The 18,172-nt window shown below is 38.7% G+C and overlaps 3 protein-coding genes and 1 long non-coding RNA gene across 5 annotated transcripts; 3 read left to right on the forward strand and 1 right to left on the reverse strand.

Annotated features, from left to right (window-relative positions):
* The first annotated feature begins 1,924 nt into the window (after positions 1-1,924).
* LOC121972180 (cyclin-A2-1-like) lies at positions 1,925-9,419 on the forward strand. 2 transcript variants are annotated; one of them, XM_042523856.1, is made up of 12 exons: positions 1,925-2,148; positions 2,794-3,086; positions 3,324-3,774; positions 4,067-4,173; positions 4,358-4,450; positions 5,271-5,404; positions 8,205-8,280; positions 8,353-8,429; positions 8,541-8,574; positions 8,668-8,823; positions 8,910-9,044; positions 9,130-9,419. In XM_042523856.1, exons 2-12 carry the CDS (start codon positions 2,796-2,798, stop codon positions 9,184-9,186), a joined length of 1,611 nt encoding a protein of 536 aa, XP_042379790.1. In that variant the 5' UTR covers positions 1,925-2,148; positions 2,794-2,795; the 3' UTR covers positions 9,187-9,419. The 2 variants fall into 2 exon arrangements, with proteins under 2 accessions (XP_042379790.1, XP_042379791.1); XM_042523857.1 differs by having other exon boundaries at positions 8,544-8,574.
* A 359-nt stretch (positions 9,420-9,778) lies between these two features.
* Positions 9,779-11,534, forward strand: LOC121972182 (photosynthetic NDH subunit of subcomplex B 5, chloroplastic-like). The gene is made up of 5 exons (XM_042523859.1): positions 9,779-10,098; positions 10,197-10,260; positions 10,501-10,563; positions 10,699-10,757; positions 11,123-11,534. The coding sequence occupies exons 1-5, from the start codon at positions 9,838-9,840 to the stop codon at positions 11,354-11,356; spliced, it is 681 nt and encodes a 226-aa protein (XP_042379793.1). The 5' UTR covers positions 9,779-9,837; the 3' UTR covers positions 11,357-11,534.
* A 126-nt stretch (positions 11,535-11,660) lies between these two features.
* LOC121972181 lies at positions 11,661-17,196 on the reverse strand. The gene is made up of 8 exons (XM_042523858.1): positions 16,132-17,196; positions 13,729-14,055; positions 13,520-13,651; positions 13,309-13,389; positions 13,142-13,197; positions 12,838-12,920; positions 12,631-12,749; positions 11,661-12,046 (listed from the first exon to the last, which is right to left on the reverse strand). The coding sequence occupies exons 1-5, from the start codon at positions 16,937-16,939 to the stop codon at positions 13,169-13,171; spliced, it is 1,377 nt and encodes a 458-aa protein (XP_042379792.1). The 5' UTR covers positions 16,940-17,196; the 3' UTR covers positions 11,661-12,046; positions 12,631-12,749; positions 12,838-12,920; positions 13,142-13,168.
* Positions 17,197-17,424: 228 nt separating this feature from the next.
* LOC121973866 lies at positions 17,425-17,854 on the forward strand. Its single transcript, XR_006109782.1, has 2 exons — positions 17,425-17,554; positions 17,641-17,854. It is a non-coding gene; the product is annotated as an uncharacterized LOC121973866 (long non-coding RNA).
* The last annotated feature ends 318 nt before the right edge of the window (positions 17,855-18,172 follow it).

Below are 18,172 nucleotides of genomic sequence, written 5' to 3' on the forward strand. Positions count from 1 at the left end.
GATGCTGCTACGTGTTGCCACCTTTGGTAGTCCGTCCACCATTGTTCGCCGCCGCCATCTTGCATGATCACGACGTTAGTTACTGTTGCCGACTACTACCTCCGTCTGCAGTGCCTTTGTACCACTACTACACACGCATGAAGCTTCACCGACGACCTATGCGTGTGAAGGAATACGGTGCCACCTCGTTCGCACTAGACGACCGTGCTAGGCTCCGATTGTGTTCCGATCGTTCTAAGGATAATTTCGGAAAAATATTTTGTTTAATCTCTGGATCGAGAAAAACCTCAGCAGCCTGAGGTAATCCGATTCAAGGTTGGATGTCCCAATTCATGACATTTGCTGACGTTTTGAAAAAGAGAAAAACTTTAAAATCGAATAAAATCTTGAACCAAATTTGATTATCATGGATAGTTGTAGGCTGATAACTAAGGGGGCGTTTGGTTCTTTCCTAGGAATAGGAATCAGAATGGGAATCATTGTATTGTGGAATGGGAATGGGTATGAGCATAGATATCACTCTTAAAAGTAATGTTTGGTTAGTTGTATATCTTCTATCGGAATAAATCAAAGTTTCCTTTTTTACCCTTAAAGGAAAATAAGAGAAAAAATTAGATGTGAGAGAAAGATGAATGTGAGAGAAAAATATGATGAAAGAGAATGATGAGAGAGAAAGTATTATGAGAGAGAAAAGTGTGATAAGAAAGCATGAAGAGAGAGAAAGTGTGATGAGAGAAAATGAAAAAAGGGAGTGTGATTGGAGAGAGCATGATGAGAGAAAATATGATGTGAGAGAAAGTATGATAGGAGAGGATGAAGAGAGAGAAAATATAGTGAGAAAAATGAGGAGAGAGAGTGTGATGAGAGAGATTGAGGAGAGAGAAAGTATGGTGAGAGAAAAAAGAACATTGAATATGATGGGAGATATTGAGGAGAGAGAAAGTGTGTTGAGGAAAAAAGGAGTAAGTGTGATAAGAGAGATTGAGGAGAGAGAAAGTGTGATGAGAGAGAAAGTGTATTGAGGAAAAAAGAGAAAAGAGAGTGTGATGGGAGAGATTGAGGAGAGAGAAAGTGTGATGAGAGAGAAAGTGTGATGAGGAACAAAAGAAGGAAGAGAGTGCGATGGAAGAGAGTGAGGAGAGAGAAAATATGATGAGAGAGAAAGTGTAATGAGAAAAAAAAAGAGGAAAGAGAGTGTGTGATAGGAGAGATTAAGGAGAGAGAAAGTGTGTGATAAAATGATGAGAGGGAAAATATAATAAGAGAGAATAAGGAGAGATAAGTGATATGAAAGAAAAAATAAATAAATATATTTTGATATTTGATATTAATGGAGAAAATTTTAGTTTTAAGTCAAGGGTATTTTTTGAATAAGGGAATATTTTGATTGATGAAAATAGGGTAATGACTCATTGAAGGGGAGGTACATGGGAATGAGTCATTACCCAATTTCAAGGATTCATTCCCTTATTTGTATTCCTATTCCTATAATCCAAACATTAACAATGGGAATCAATGATTCTCATTCCCATTCCCCACTCCTATTACCCTAAACCAAACGTCCCCTAAGATTATCAATGATAACTCTGAACCAAATACGACATAAGATTTTAAAAATATTATTAGTTTATATAGTTGTAAAATTTTTAGGTAATTTAAAGTTAGATGAAAAATAAATAAAATGATTAAGGTCTCAACTAAAATTATTAAATATAAATTTTGCATTTAAAGTAAATAGACAGTAATTTCAATCATCACTTTATTTCCCAGAAGTTTCCACCAAGTCCTAGAGGACCTTCTTTGTCCGTTGGATTGAGATCGGAGGGTAAGGATCTGACCTCTTTTAACGGGTTAGCGGATGGAAGACGCGATCCGATCATATTCAGGAATTTTGAAATGGGTCTCGAGCGGCAAAACCGGCGGGGCTTCGATGCGGACTTTTCTACCCTTTTTGGGCGCTGCTGTCACTCCCTTTTCCGCACTACTCGTCGCGATCGAATCGTCAGAAGGCCGAGCATCGTCGTCGCCGTCTCGTGGCTGCGCCTCCACTGAGTTCCGTCGAATACTCTACCGATCCTGACTCTTTTCCTCTAGGTTGGGGGCGTCTGGGGTAGGCGGCGGCCGCGCCGGCGACTGCTGGGGGCTTAGGTAGGGTTCCCACTTCGCCTTCCCATATTTGCCGCATTTAGTCATGCCCTAGTCACGGAGTTAGACTCTTTCATGGGTGTTCGGCCTGCTCCATTTCCGGATCTAGGGCTTTGCCTGTTCTTGAATCGACTGTTTTTATTTTCGAATGAATCTTGCATGACGTGTCTTTTGTTTGCTTCGATACACTTGCCGACGAGCTGTTCGATCTTGTTGAAACATCTTACTTCATGGATTTGATGTGAGCTTATCAGATTCCATGGTCGTTTTCGTGCAAGAAGTCGTTTTTACTGTTTTAACACCTAAATACATGACCCAGAACATTTACGTCGTCTAAGTCCTAACAGTTACATTGATGTATCTGAAGCATTCAGTCGACGATTGAAATGGTTTTTCATGAAAGCAGAACTATTTGACACGCATGTTCTCTTTATTGTTTCCTTTGGTTGGTTTTTAATTAATTGAGTCAATGAAATAAAAACGCGACCTTGCTGCCATGAAACATAATTCTGAGCTAGGTGGTTTTACTTGGAAAATTATGGACGCTCATACTTGGATGTATATACACTGATGATGGAAATCTTCATACCTATCCTCTAAAAGAGATTGTGTTAGAGCTTTTATAATTGAGAATATTACCCTTTCCAGTAATGAAGAAGGAAAATCGCTCAAGTTCTGCTCTTGATGCTCATTGTGGAAGAATTACGAGGGCACGTGCTGCTGCTTTCCGTGCAACTGGTGGATTACCTCCTTTGCCATCGTCTGTTGCAAATCCAGAGAGGAAGCAGTCATGCTCAAAGAGAAGGGCTCATGATGAAAACAGTTATATTGCTCCATGTCCGGTAGGTTCACAATGCAAAAAGCGTGCGGTTTTGAAGGATGTCACCAACACCTCTTCTCAGAATGCATCTAAAGCATGGATATCAACGAGCAAAGTCCAGGTTTAGTAATGATTCACCTTTGGCTATTTTCCTTAAATAATTCTCCCTTCTCTATGCTCTAGACTAGGCTTCTGAAATTTAGAATGGAAAATCATGTGCGTTAAATTAGTAATTGACTCTCTTTCACTTTTCTTCAAATATATTAAAAAATGTTGACTCTGTTGAGTTACTTTTCCTTATTGTCTTAGATGTCAGGTTTTGATAATGAGTTTTCATTTGACTGTTCTCAAATTCCAGACTTTTGCTGTTCGAAGGCAAAAATCAGGTCCTCCAAAAACTAAAAAGTGTGCTGATTCCAAGGCTTCAAATTCTTCCATAGTTGGAAATGTATCAATCAATGATAATGTTGAAAACATGTCAGATGTAGAAGCGCAGAAGCTGGAAAGGCTGGTATCTAAAGAATCTTCTTCATTGGAAAAAGTGATAGACTCTGTATCACACAAGGATATACCAACTGTAGTTAATGAGTTTTCTAATAACAATGATGAACATAAAACGATTGAAGAAGCATATAAGATGAAGATTTTTGAGTCAAAAGATTCTTCTTCTTTGGAAAAAGGGGAAGATTACCTTGCAGTGTTCAAACACCTCGATACCACTAGGGAAAGAGAGAGCACATGTACAACAAGTTTGGCTAGAGGACATAACTTTGATGGCAACCTTGAATTCACAAATCAGACAAAGGAAGGTTAACCCTTACTCCTGGCCACTTTTCCTGTTTAATAATAAATTTGATGTCTGATTAAACAATATGCTATCTTTGAATTGCACTATCAGCAATAAGATATGATAGTGATGCCAAAAGTGATCAAATTACTATGTTGCATTTTGTTTGTTATTTGAATCATATACTAACTAAAGTTTTAAACCATGTATCTCCATAACAGCCAGTGTGATGTCTTCTTTTATTAGATGACTTAGTTGATTTATCAAGTGTTGTTTTTTTTTCTCAATAATGTAGTAATTTTTGTTCAATTTAGGGATATTTAGCGCATTGGATTTCATAGACATTGATACAGACCCTCGAGATCCTCAATTGTGCTGCACTTACGCTTCAGAGATATATACAAACCAATGTGTCATAGAGGTATTTTTTAATGAGCTTCTTGTTCTAATGTCTGCATTCTTTTGAGTGTTGTTCTTTTATTGAAAATATAGGCTTTGTGCAATCATTTGCAACAAATGTTTATTTTTATCTATTCAGTTTCCGTACCTTCATGGCCCTCTAGAATTTTTGATGGTCCTAACATGCCAAGTCTATTCTTTATCAGCTTGTTCGGAGACCAGTTGCTAATTACATGGAAACATTGCAGCGAGATGTCACTCAGAGTATGCGGGCCATTCTAATAGATTGGCTTGTAGAGGTTTGTTAGTTCTTAATCTTTTTACCATGTTTATACTTATCACTATCAATTTATCATCTGTTTTAAATAAACCAGTGAACTTTTACTTTTATTAGTTTATTTTTTTTGGTTTATTAGAAGGAAATAAATGTCTGGTAACTAATACAAAATATTAGAGTTGTAGTTTTTTTTTTTTTCTAGACAGTAAATTCATGAGTAAGTTTAAACAAATGCAGAAATGAAGTGCTGATCTTTTAATAAAATTATTTTTAGTGGTATTTTAGCTTTATAAATTTAACATGCGATTACTCCAATCTGCTTGCTCTATTCTTCTTTTTTTTTTTTTTTTTTTTTTTAAACTTTTCTGCTTGCTATAGGCATTCTCATTGCGTTGTTTGTCATAGATCAATGGTTGCTTTACCTGTCTAGTGTCTACATTGTCTACCTAAATGACTTGATTTTGTTGTATGGCATTTGAAAGAGTTGCAACACAGTACACATTACAGTGCCTTTTTTTTTGTTCATTCAGTGAATCTTATTAATCTTTTATCCTCTGACATTTCTTATGAAAACTACCATTCTTAGTATCAGACTGATTATGTTCACAAAGCTACATTCATCATATGCATTAAATCAGGAAGTTTATTTTTTTATGATCAATTGTAAGATCTATGTTAAACTTTGGTTCTATGTGATCTGATCTGTCTCATTATCTTTTATATAAAACTAACATTATTTCCCTATATTTCTCTAAGATAACTGGTACAGAATAACTTCCTAAGCGCTAATTTTTGAATAAGTGCATTGTTGTAGCCTTGAAGTTTCTGCACATTGTCTTCAGGTTTCTGAGGAATACAAGCTTGTCCCAGATACACTTTATCTCACTGTACATATAATTGACGAGTTTCTCTCACAAAACTATATTGAAAGACAAAGGCTTCAGCTCCTAGGCATTACTTGCATGCTAGTTGCCTCGTAAGTTTACTTTTGAACTCCCATGCTACCTTCTTATGTCCTTGAAGCTATTGCGTATAATACTTATTCCATTAGACTACATTCAATTTTATTATCACTGCACAAAATCTCAGTTATTATTACTAGATTTTTTTTCTTGATTGTGCTACATTTTGTATTGGATCAATTTGCTTTTGGGGCTCATTCATGACATGTTTGGTTTGTAGAACTTGCGATTCTTTTCCTCATGAATTCTCATCGACAAGTTATTACTATGTTTGGTTTCAAAAATGGACTTGAAATACTTCTAATGGAATTGCCTTCCCCTGATCCTTCTTAGCTATTATTTTCACCATTCCATGAAATATTTATCCGTAGTCTATCCATTTTTTAAGAGATATACATTTTGAGAATGACAAATTGAGAGGGCCGAGTGAGACAAGTGAGTTGGGAGGGCTGGATGGGCTAAGTGAGTTGTATAATTTATGGGGTGAGGAATGAGATGGGTTTAATAGATATGCCAAGTGAGTTGTATGGGTTAAGCATGTTGGAAAAACTTGAATGGAAATACGACGTGTGGGTTTCAGTCCCACAAAGAAAGTGAAGCCTTCCGGCTGATTCAGAACAAAGGGGGTGAGAATCCAGGGCCCGGATGACATCAACCCCAGGGGTCTTTTTGTGAACCCCATTGTTTGTAACATCAGTCAGACAACTTGTTGGCCATCATACAAGACAAGGAAGGTCGCCAGCTTGCCTGCACGCCACGTGGCAAGCTTGCAAGCAAGCCACAACACGTGGCAAGCTTGCAAGCAAGCCACGTTGTGGCTTGCTTGTTGGCAAGCATGCAAGCCACAACATGGCTTGCTCGTTGTGCTTGCAACGAGCTTGCAAGTAGAACAGAGGCCAACAGAGGTCTATATAAGACCTTGAGAGGATTAAAGCAAAAGCAGAGAAAAAAAACTCAAGTGATCTGTGAGCTTTGTCCCCCTTGAATCCCCATGTTTCCTTCCCTTCTGTTGTGCACTTCTTTTGCTCAACAGAAATAGTGATAGTTTTCGGATCTAGTTCAGATCGTCACGACAACCAGTGCTCGGTTGTGCTCGTGATCTTGCCGTTTTATCCTGGGAAACAGACGTCCACCTAATCCTCTGAGCACCGCGGAGAAGCCGAATCTGTTTTAAGGAGACAGCGCTCTGCTGGACTCGGCATCCACTCTGAGTTCGTGTTGCAGCTCTCGACATCCTGTCAGCAACTCTCAGCAGCAACATGGCGCCGCTCAACAATTCACGGTGTCCGCAACTCATCTACTCGGCGCGTGGCTCGGCTCGCTAGAGTCGACAGTTTGAGATTATCTGCTCAAACCTACTTGATTGCAAGTCCTTGTGACTCTGGTACGCACTCAGAAGCGTGGAAAAGAGCTTCTGAGACGATCACACAGATTGTAACGGGTTTAATCTCAACAAAACTTAAAACAGATTCGTTTTGTTACCATGGCGGCAGAAAACAGATCCTCATGAATTCTCATGGACAAGTTATTACTATGTTTGGTTTCAAAAATGGACTTGAAATACTTCTAATGGAATTGCCTTCCCCTGATCCTTAGCTATTCTTTTCACCATTCCATGAAATATTTATCCGTAATCTATCCATTTTTTAAGAGATATATATTTTGAGAATGACAAATTGAGAGGGCCGAGTGAGACAAGTGAGTTGGGAGGGCTGGATGGGCTAAGTGAGTTGTATAGTTTATGGGGTGAGGAATGAGATGGGTTTATTAGATATGCCAAGTGAGTTGTATGGGTTAAGCATACTCAATAGGTTAGGCAAATTGAGTGGTTGAATGGCTGGGGTAGGCAAGCCAAGAGGGTCAAGTATATCTTTTGGTTGAACGAATTAGGCAGGTAGGGACTATCAAGTAGACTAGTTAAGTGGATTATGTGGTGTTAGACCCACTGAGCAGATTGAGCAAAGGTGGACAAGCTGATAAGATGAGTCAAGTGGACCAAGTGGATCAAATGAATTGAAAAATTATTTCTTTTCGTAATATTTTAGTATTGTAGAGATCATTTTTTTATCTAGCTTTGACAATATTCCTACAAACTAAATGTAGGAATGAGAATGAACTGTCTATATTTCATTCTATGGACTAAACTTAGAACTGCATATCTTAGTCTATTGCAACAATCCCTAATAGTATTTCCCAAAATGCAGAGAAAGTTCAGGGGAGAAGAGAAAGCGCAGGAGAAAAGAGTGAGGGTAAGGAAGAAGTTAATAGGAAGAGGATAGGTTAAGCAATCTCTTGTTTATGTTTCCTTAAAGGCACAGAAACCTTGGTTTCTTTCTTTCCCTCCATTTCCTTGTCAGAGAAATAGGGGAGGTAAAAATTTGAGTGGGCAGTCTGTTCACTAAAAAATCTCTCCTTTTTTTTTTTAAACAAAGAACCAAGGATTTTTTTTAGTTTGTAAACTTGATCCATTAAAAAAAACTAAGAAAATATTTTTGAAACTTTTCCTTGACATTTAGTGACATCATGCTTAAAATGTGCCAATTGTACGGATCAATTTTGGTCAAAATTGAGAAATAGGTTCCTTGAGGACCATATGCTCATATATTTGAAATGTGTTTGGCATCAATATGTGAGGGTCAATGCTGAATTGATTAAAAAACACGCTCACAACTCTCTCTATCTAGTTTATTATTATTATTACTACTTTTATTAGCTTGTTGTAGTAATGCACCCATCTATACTATGGTTGAATAGTATGAAGACAGATTATGCATGCTCAGCCAATGAGTCCCTAATAACTTGTCCTGTACACAGAAAATATGAAGAAATATGCGCTCCACGAATGGAAGAATTCTGTTTTATAACTGATAACACCTACACCAAGGAGGAGGTACATTATTTCCTTAGAATATCTACATCTGTCCTTTGATTCAGCAAGCGGCTAAATAACTTGTACCAACAGGTTTTGGAAATGGAGAGTCAAGTGCTCAACTATTTGGGTTTTAAGCTCTCATTACCTACGACCAAAACCTTCCTCAGGTATATTGACAATTTTTCATATGAACAACACCTTTCAGTTCGATTCAATTCAACACCTATCTATTGGGCTGGTTGTGCTGGTTGATTTAATCTGGCAACAATCATTTGCAGAAGATTTTTGCGTGCCGCGAATGCGTTGTCCGAGGTATTCTATGTTCAACAATCTTATTACTCATAACACATGCCTGCAATTTGTTCAACAATGACTCTTCATCATCTGCATTTTTCTGGAATCCAGAACCCAACGTTGACCTTTGGGCATCTTGCCAATTATTTGGCAGAGTTGACCTTAGTGGAGTATAGCTTCTTAAAATTTCTCCCTTCCGTCATAGCGGCATCCGCTGTGTTTCTCGCGAGATGGACACTGCAATCCCATCAGACAAACCATCCATGGGTAGGCATGAACAATCACCTCTGCTCATTCCCAATCACCCAAGCGTATCATTCAACTCGATCAACCTGTTTTGATTTCAAATGCAGAACTCCACTCTCGAACATTACACCTGCTACAAGGCCACCGATCTGAAAGAGGCAGTGCTGGCGCTACGAGAGTTACAGATGAACAGCAAGAGCTCTCCACTGAACGCCATACGCGAAAAGTACAACCAGCCAAAGGTAACTCAAAGAAACTGGTCTAAACAACGCGGTGATTCCTTCTTCTACTGCCAATTACTCAAATCTCTAACATTTCGTTTCGCAGTTTGAGAGGGTAGCCACCCTCTCGTCACGATTGATCCAAGGATCGCTCTTCTTGTAACAAACGATGCTGTGTTCATCTCCAACATAACCGATTGGTCTTACTAAAGGGCAGTTAAACTGCTAACAGCGCATGCTTTGTCCCTTTAAATATGGCTACTAATACGGTAGCTTCTCTTGTTTGTTCCCTTGTAGAGAACTTCGTTCCTGTGTTGTGTCTTCCCATAGTGTTGGTGTGTGTAACAAATAACGATAACTATTCATGATAATGTTACTTCTATGTAGCTTGTGTTATGTACACCCTCAATTTCCTATTCCATATTCTGTCACTTTGCCACGAGAGGTGTAAATAAATTGCCCAAGGGATTTATGATAACTGTCATCTCTAAAGGACGAAGTTGCCGTGGGATTATTTCGTTGGATGAGTGATTTGGAGTGAAATGATGTTGTTTGAAATTCTAAGGTGTTTTCAGTAGTTTACAAATTACGAGGTGCATAAAGATTTTCCTCTCATTGGATAAGGTAATTGATGGCTTCCCTTCCCAATTTATTTTATTTTGACAAAAAAATTGATGTTCTTGTATTTATCTAACCGTCAGATTCGAATCTGACGGTCGTCAGAGCGTGTACACAAGCGGACCACACTTAATTTAAGCAGCAGCAGAGAGAGAGAGAGAGAGAGAGAGAGAGAGAGGGAACAAGATACAGTTCGATGGTGGTCGCTACAATCTCTTCGCCGTCCCTCGCCGTCGCCGCCTTGCCGCCCCTGGCAACGTCTTCCTCCTCCGCTAGGATCCCCGCAGCAACCGCTGTTGGTGTTCCTCACATGGAATCCCTAAAAAGCCTTGGATTTTTCCGCGCGGGGATCGGGCGTGTGCGTCGCTCCACGCGGCGCAGGGCCGGACTGACGGAAATCGAGCCCAACCTTGAAGAAGATCCGCACGATAAGTGGAGAACCAACGGCGTCAGCGCCGTGAGTAACTTCCTCCTCGTACTTGGCCTTCGATTTCTTTCTTCCCATCGATCTACTTTTATTGCATATAAAAAGGAGCCGAACTCGGCGATCTGCAGGAGGATTTCAAATACGGGGAGTACGATGGACATCACACGTATTTTGAAGGCGAAGTGGAAAAAGGTACCAAATCCGATCGTAGTTTAACGCAGTGATTTTCCTTTTACTTTGCCTTTCTTTGATAGAACGGAATGGAATGAAGAAAGAAATAACTAATAAGAAGAACAGAAGCAGAAACGAAATCGAACGGAATGATTCATTTTATTTGACAAATGAAACAATTCATTCTGAAAACTCACTCCATTGATTCATATTCCAAGTAGCAACTCATTATTTTGAGTCATTTGCTGTTATTCTGTGTAGGAGGTTTCTGGGAGGCTGTGGTGGCCGAGTATGAAGCTGCAGAGCCACCTTGTGGCTTTCAAGGTGAGACAGTAAAGACTGTGGGGTTTGGTTGTTTCTGTCCAGTTCTTGCATTTCATTTGTGTTCCTAATTTATCTAATGGATGTTTTGAATCAAGATCACTTCCAGTAAATTTTGGACATTTCAATCTCTTGCAGGGCTTATTTCTTGGTTGTTTCTCCCTGCTGTTGTAGCTGGTTTGGCTTACAAAGTACCAGTTAAGTACTTCAATTTCGCTTGCTATGCAATGTCAGTGATCCCTTTCTCAAGGAAATAACTATAATAATCATAGTTCTAATTTAAAGGATGGAATTGGATTTGAGTTTCATTTTTTTCTTCTTCTTGCTAATAGAGATACTCAAATCATGATCAGTTTTTCAATTACGTAAGAAAATATATATTATACATGTATATATAAAGCTTTCACAAAGTGTATGTAGGCGGTATACGTGAACCTCTACATATGTATACATGTAAAGTAAGACAAAAGAATAATTTTTCAACACAATCAAGTTTGGCTTGACTTACAAACTCTCTTAACAATTTCCTGATGCTATGAGATGTATTGTTTGTTTTCGGCAGGACGATTACCTGTACATTGGAGCTGCAGTGTTCGTGGTGGTGTTCTGTGTAATTGAGATGAACAAGCCTGATAAGCCCCACAATTTTGAGCCGCAGATCTACAATATGGACAGAGAAGCTCGCGACAAGTTGATCGAAGAGTACAATTCCATGGACATTTGGGACTTCAATGAGAAGTACGGCGAGCTCTGGGACTTCACTGTCAAGCCGAGAGATGACATAGTGAAGCGTTGATGGCATATTCACAAGTCGAAAGGCCATTAAATCAAAGTTGGATGTAAATCATTGTATTTATTTTGATTTTCTGCTAATTCTCAAATGATATTAATCATTACAGCAAAAGTGTATTAGTTACGAACATAGTCGTTGCTTTATGTTTTTATTACAGTAAATTTTATATGCTTTTATCTCATCAAGAATCCTTATCTTGTTTCTGCGTTTTTGTTATCTTAGTTAAACAACTAGCACAAAACCACGAGAATTCATACCTACTCTTGGAAAAAATTTTAAACAGCAGCAGGTCAATTGACACGGTAAATCTACTAACTTCCAACTGTTAAATGTTAATATAAAATAAACATTCAGATATAACTCGATCATCCCAAGTTTGCCAAGTTTTTTTCTCTCCCTGGAAAGTTGTGCTCTACGGATTTATTGTCCACTGGAATTTGATCCTACTTTGCCTCAAAGAGACAACTTAAACAATGAGAATGTGGCAAAGGATAAATATATCACAAACCACCAGAGGTATCTGAAGGCTTCACAAATCAACCAACTCTTCCATGTGTAAGGTGAAACTTCCATAACTTTAGTCGGAAGCCCATGAGGCACTTGATACCCACAAAGCAGAAGTACCTTCTAGCATAGAAACACTCGGTCGACTGCATCAGAAGGGCCGTGCTCTGAACAGTGGCGTGCATCTGACTGCAGAATTGATAAAAAGAAGTAAAGATTGGAGTAACTGAATTCAACAAAAAATAGGCTATGCCAGTTGCTTCGAGATATAATGATGCTTAAACATCCAAGAGTAAGTTTATTCTCACAGACAACTGACATTTGATTAAGCTATAGATTCCATTTTCAATCAAACTGAAGACAAGTAAAGATTGGGCTATATGTTAAGCATCTTTTTTTTTTTTCCCCTTTTTCTACCAACAGTGACCTTCTCTGGAGAAGAAAGAAATAATTGTGTTTGAAACAATCCAACTTAAAGACAATAAGTCCTTAACCTTGAATTTTCAACTACATAAAAGTTTCTTTGCTTGTGCTGGGGCAGAGAGGGTAGGTTATAGAGTAACAAATAGATCAGGAGAGCGAACATGATGTATATTAAAGAACTATGCAAGTCCCTTGTAAAAATAAAACAAGGCATCAAAGTACACAAGTGACTCAGAAATGGGGCCAATTGAATTTTATCTTTTCATGCAGCATGCAAAAAAAGATTTTAACAGGTATCAATTATAAATAATGACATGTTCTTAGTGTCAAACAAATGAATAAATTCACACCTTAGCCCTTGGAGATCATTTTCAAAGTCATAAGCTAGAGTTGGATACTGAAGATAGAACTCTAAAGTAGCTCATGACTTAAAGATAGGTTGAAGAAAGAAACCCCATGCGACTGCCAACTGAAATGGACAACAAAGATTAGCACCTACAGGAGGTAAAAGTACAAGAAGATTGTAATCTGCATCATATAAAACCACATATGCTTACCCTATCTTACTCGAAATCGGTCCATGAAGCAACCATATTAGCATAGACAAACTTAAGTTTCTAAGTAGCCTGACAAGTATTTCCTTCATTCCATGGAAACAAAAAGCAAAGTAATAGAGTTAACATCTGATTTTTATAAGGTAGAGAAAAGCAAAAACCCAATTATATTAAAATCGCAAACTGCTATTCGCAACAGCTTAAGTAGGGCTGCACACTTGTTCCCAAAATGTCAATGAAGTTGACAGATATGGCCCTTAAGCATGCATCTTTAAATTGCGCAACACATTTAGAATACAGAACTAACCTCCAACAGAATAGCCAATGATTTTACTCAAGCAACTCCATATATGAACATGCTTCCTGTATGTTAAAACTTGAAGTTAACCAACATTTACTTTAAGAATATAGTTTTTAGTACACCAAGTTTGAAAACTCAATTTGTCAACTAGCTCAACAAGAGAGATTAAATACCTGGACAAAGTACAAGACATAAATTTGAAGAAATAGGCACAAGGTCTTGGACCTTTTCACTTGTAAATATGGCTCCCATAACTAGAGAAAGATTTTAGACAAAATATGTCACTTGACTAATATTTGAGACGATTGTCAAAGGCCTATAAAGTCATTGCAATCGTTTAAAAGGGCTTTCATTCAACAGGACAAGAAGTTGACTTCCAGGGACCTGAAACAACAGTAGATTTTTGCTTGCTCCCATCTTTATCAATCACACCAGCATCAGCATCAACATCAGCATCTTCCATTGAGATCAAATGTATGGAATACTCACCATCTGATAGCCAAGAATATTGTGTTTCTGCAGAAAAACATAATTTTTAAAAAATCAAACAAAATATACTAAAATAGAGATGCTTGGAACAATTTAGAACACACTTGAAGAAATATCAGGAAGAACAGCCAACAATTGCACTTCCATGAATTTTTCTAGTTGGTATGCATGGGCATCCTTGAAAGGCATAGATGATTTAGCATTGAATTCCAATGCCATTCCACTTTCATTAAAATTCAGAAAGTGTAAACCACCAGCTGAATCCAAGATCAAATATTTCTTCTCTGACAGAACATGGATGCAAACTGCTTTTAATGATGCAGGATTTGATTTGCTGCCTTTACAACTTTGCAATTCAGCAGGCTTGATGAAGACAAAAAATGAGTAGAGATCACCGGAGTCTTGCCTCACTCTGACAGTCTTAGGCTTATCTGCATGCGAGAAGACTATGGAATAACTTTTTATCTCAATAACAACAATATAAAAAATTAAAACATTGGCGAAAATTTTTACCGTGAAAGATATATATGCACTAACATTCTTCCTAGGACAATTATTAATTATGGATGATTTTAAAATGGGAATTACAGCCATGCATATAACTTTAGTTAATTTGATGGGTTGCAGATTTCATATTAACAAACTTGTACGTCCGACACTCCTATCCTCTATCCTAATTGGTGTGCCTAACTATCCTATGCTTTAATTAGTTTATTAGTTCTACACTCCTATTCTCTATCCTAATTGGTTTATTAGTTCTATTATCAGCATGACATTCACAGTAAAAATTTCTTCTATTAAATATGTTAGAAAAGCTGCAGATTTGTGTTAATGCCCGCAAAAATTTCAAATGAGAATTAACAGAGAAGGAATATTAACAGATTTCAAACCAAGGCAGTTTATGTTAAAGCAAAAGAGTAGAAGTATCCAAGCGTTTGATCCCAGTATAATTCAAATATAGGGTTTAGGGTTAGGATGAACTATCAACTCGACAACAAAGAGAAGGAATGTTGAAAGAAAAAAAGACACTCTCAGCAAAAATTTATCATTTCTGTAAATTTATAATATACAAAAATCACAAATAACAACATGAGAAATAAATTTCTAAGACCAAATTCTAAGAAAAGCCAGTTTTATTTAGGTCAACCAGAGAATATCCTTTGGTCTCTGTCTACACCTTACACCCCCAACTCTATTCGATTAAAGATATTTCTAACAATAGAATCTCTTTATCATCTTTAAACGTGGCTGACATCATCTTAAAGTATACTCATTCATTTTATAATCTGTCAAAACAATGCCGAGTGTTCCTGAATTATAGATATTGTTGTATCTTTGACTTGATCATTTACAATAACCCCACAAATCCCTCTTAACTTTCTCATATCTAGTTAATTAACATTATGTTTCTGATCGATCAACACTCTGATTCAGAACTATGATTTGCCAAATAAATATTTTCTTGTATCCTAATGAACTTAGATGTTTACAATGGTACGGACATGTACGACCAAAAACATTTCTCTTTGAAACATATACTTCGAGTATAATCATTTTGTATCCATATCGTAAAGATAATATACATAAAAAACTTAAAAATGTTGGTAAATTCAACTAGAGTTATAATTATCAAAATCATAGTAACTCTTAAATTTAATTACATTATCATACATGTCATTTACCACATTGGCCTAATTTCTAGATAATTCCTTTCTTCTCTAAATCCCACCAAAATTTCAGACAACCATAAAAAGTTTCATAAGAAAATACACTCAAATGACTTCTTTACCCTCTCTATTTCTCTATTATTTGTCTTGTTAAATAAATAGCATCTATAGTTGATCAATCAACCACAAAACAAAATTGATTGTTTCTCTCATCTCCTATCCTTCACTAATAACTATTTCCCAAATCATGTTACAACATCAATGTACTCCTTCTATAATTGCAATAGCATAGTGTGCCACCTTCATTCATTTAAATTGGTACTAAACCTTTCACTTCATTTCTCATACATCTTCTTAATTCTAAGTTGTGTTGAAAAACTAACTAAATCAAATTTTATTAACCTATCCAAACTTCGATAGAAATATCCCACTGCCATTTTATCTAGGCGCTCCCATATTTTCCTTTTGATTTGAACATTCAATTATTCTTGAGGGATCCCTCATATGCTACTCAAAGGTTATATTGGAAACCCTTCCTTTATACCAGAATAAGTGGGACAAGAATGATAATGATACAACCGTGATGAAGTTATGAAATGCATATTTCTCTTTATTGTTTTACTTAATATGACCCATCAACAAACATATTTCAGAAATATAACAGTAAATATCAAAATCAAGAATTGTCAGAACCCAGAAGAAAGAATCGGATGCATGCCTATCTTAGCTCAAATATCAATATTGTTAAGGAAGAAACATGGAGAGTCATAAGTGGGCTCTTAACAAACGAAAAAACAAAAGAATATAACTTGGTAAACTTATGGAGAGGAGAGCAAGTACCACCCTTTTCTTCAATTGCAGAATTCTTTCCACTATGTTCACAACCACAGTGGATTCCGGATTCCTCAGGCACCAACGAACTCTTGATAATGTTCGGCAAATTCTTCTTGCAGAGATCTCCGATCGAAGCACTTGCTTTCTTGACGGCTGAAACGCGGGATTTCAAGAGCTGGCCTTTGATCAGGGGTCGAAGGGGAAACACCCGAATGCCATCCACCTCTCCGAGGAGCATAAATCCCATCGAAAGCTTGATCGAGTAGATCGGTAGCGTGAGTTCCACCACTGCACACTTCATGAGATGGACGGTCTCCTCCTCCCCTGCAGCCAGCTTCGCGGAGAAAACCCAGATCTGATTAACAGCAACAGAGTGGATTACAAACGCGTTGACCGATCCAGCGAGCCGTATCGTGTGGCCGTGGCGGAGGCTGAAGGCGACGGCAAACCGGCCACGGTCGTTTCTGAAGTCAAGTCGGGCGGGATTGAAAGCAGTGCCGGAGCCGCCGTGGGAGAGGAGGATCCAAACGCGGAGCTGAAGGCTGGAGCCGGCGGCGAGGGGCGATGCAGCGAGGAACAAGATACGGGAGGAGGGGAGCAGGCGGAGGAAGCAAGCGGCGGTGGAAGGCGGGGGCACAGCGGTGTGGCTGGGGCCGGGGAAACGAGTCGGGGTGAGGGAAGGGTACAGGAACGCGGACAAGTCGTCGAGCATGAGGGCGAGGGAGCGGGAGGAAGGCTCGTAGAGAAGGGAGGATACGGAAGCGGCGGGGGAGGAGGAAATCGGAAGGGGAAGCCTGGACGCTTGGAGACGCATAAGACCGCCTGGAAAGCGGCCGCCTGGTGGCGCCGCCGTCGGGTTCTACTCAGCACTGGAAACCATCGCCTCGGCGCGGCGGAAGCAGGGCCGATTTCACCCCGGCGAAGCGGAGCAAAGCAAAGCACGAAACCACGAGCAAAGATTGGATCCCTGTGAAATCGGCTCGGTGGATCTCAATTGGAGTTTATAGCCTCGATCGCCGTCGGCTCAGTGCTCGACGATACGCCGCAGTGAAATATTAAAATTAGTTTCACTCGACCCCTACCTTATTTTGTTTTGCAACATTGGTCCTTATTGAATAAAGACAGGAACAGTACAAAACAATGGGCTAGATTGGCCATTATTGTTAAATTTAAACTTTTGGTGGGCAAATGATAAATTAACTCGGAGTTTGATTTCAACTGTCAAGTGGCTGCATTTGGGCTGACAGGTTCAAATGGGCCTAATCACGGCCCGTATATATATGAAACGGGAGGAGCGATGGAGAAGCTAATGCCGTCGGCGCGGCCCACTGCCGCTCGGTTAGTCTCACGGCGCTGCGCTTTTCTATGGCCACGCTCCTCTCTCCCCGGCCGTCGTCCCTAAGCGACTCCGCCGATCCTTGAGGATCAGGTTCTAATTTCCCCTCCTTGTGGATCTCCCTCTGATAAATGAATCCCTCTATACTTTCTGTTTGCCTTAAAAATCTCTGGGTTCAGGTGATCCTGCAGTCCTGCACTCCAGCGCCAAATTCCTGTCGAAGGGGGCCGGGGTGGAATTTCCTGAGCTCGAAGTAAGCTTTGCTCACTCACTTTGTCTTTGTTGTTCATCTTCGACTTCGTATATGTTTTACTGGGTTTAACGGGGAGTTGTACCTGTTGTATTTTGGTGCATTAACACTCAATTAATAAAATTCAAACACGTCTTGAGATTGATGTTTTGTTTATCCTCTAGCGGACGATTAGGGAAAAAAAATGTTCGATATGATTAGGATGAGCTCGAAGTAAGCTTAGCTAACTCACAATTTTTTTCTTTTTGTTTTTTCCTAACGGACGATTAGGATGAATCGCCATTTTTAATTCACGAACCAAATCTCCCTCCAATTTTGGATGCTCTTCTCTTTTCAAAATAGAGTTTTTCTCTCGTACTCTTCTCTTTCAACAATTAGACGATATAAATAAGGTAAAGTAGTAAGTAGACAGTTTTTTTTTAACTGCAAGTGTAGTTGTCACACTGTACTTTTAAGCTCTC

Source organism: Zingiber officinale, chromosome 4A, assembly GCF_018446385.1.
Source record: "Zingiber officinale cultivar Zhangliang chromosome 4A, Zo_v1.1, whole genome shotgun sequence".
Classification (NCBI taxonomy): Eukaryota; Viridiplantae; Streptophyta; class Magnoliopsida; order Zingiberales; family Zingiberaceae; genus Zingiber; species Zingiber officinale.

Excerpts from the sequence above, each read along its gene's own strand:
- LOC121972181 (XM_042523858.1), bottom strand. The coding sequence starts at position 16,939 with ATGCGTCTCCAAGCGTCCAGGCTTCCCCTTCCGATTTCCTCCTCCCCC. Across the intron at positions 14,056-16,131 it reads TGCAATTGAAGAAAAGGGTG|ATAAGCCTAAGACTGTCAGA; the intron begins GTACTTGCTCTC and ends TCTCGCATGCAG. Across the intron at positions 13,198-13,308 it reads ATGTCTTGTACTTTGTCCAG|GAAGCATGTTCATATATGGA; the intron begins GTATTTAATCTC and ends TTTAACATACAG.
- LOC121972180 (XM_042523856.1), top strand. The coding sequence starts at position 2,796 with ATGAAGAAGGAAAATCGCTCAAGTTCTGCTCTTGATGCTCATTGTGGA. Across the intron at positions 4,174-4,357 it reads CAAACCAATGTGTCATAGAG|CTTGTTCGGAGACCAGTTGC; the intron begins GTATTTTTTAAT and ends ATTCTTTATCAG. Across the intron at positions 4,451-5,270 it reads TAATAGATTGGCTTGTAGAG|GTTTCTGAGGAATACAAGCT; the intron begins GTTTGTTAGTTC and ends CATTGTCTTCAG.
- LOC121972182 (XM_042523859.1), top strand. The coding sequence starts at position 9,838 with ATGGTGGTCGCTACAATCTCTTCGCCGTCCCTCGCCGTCGCCGCCTTG. Across the intron at positions 10,261-10,500 it reads TGAAGGCGAAGTGGAAAAAG|GAGGTTTCTGGGAGGCTGTG; the intron begins GTACCAAATCCG and ends TATTCTGTGTAG. Across the intron at positions 10,564-10,698 it reads GCCACCTTGTGGCTTTCAAG|GGCTTATTTCTTGGTTGTTT; the intron begins GTGAGACAGTAA and ends AATCTCTTGCAG.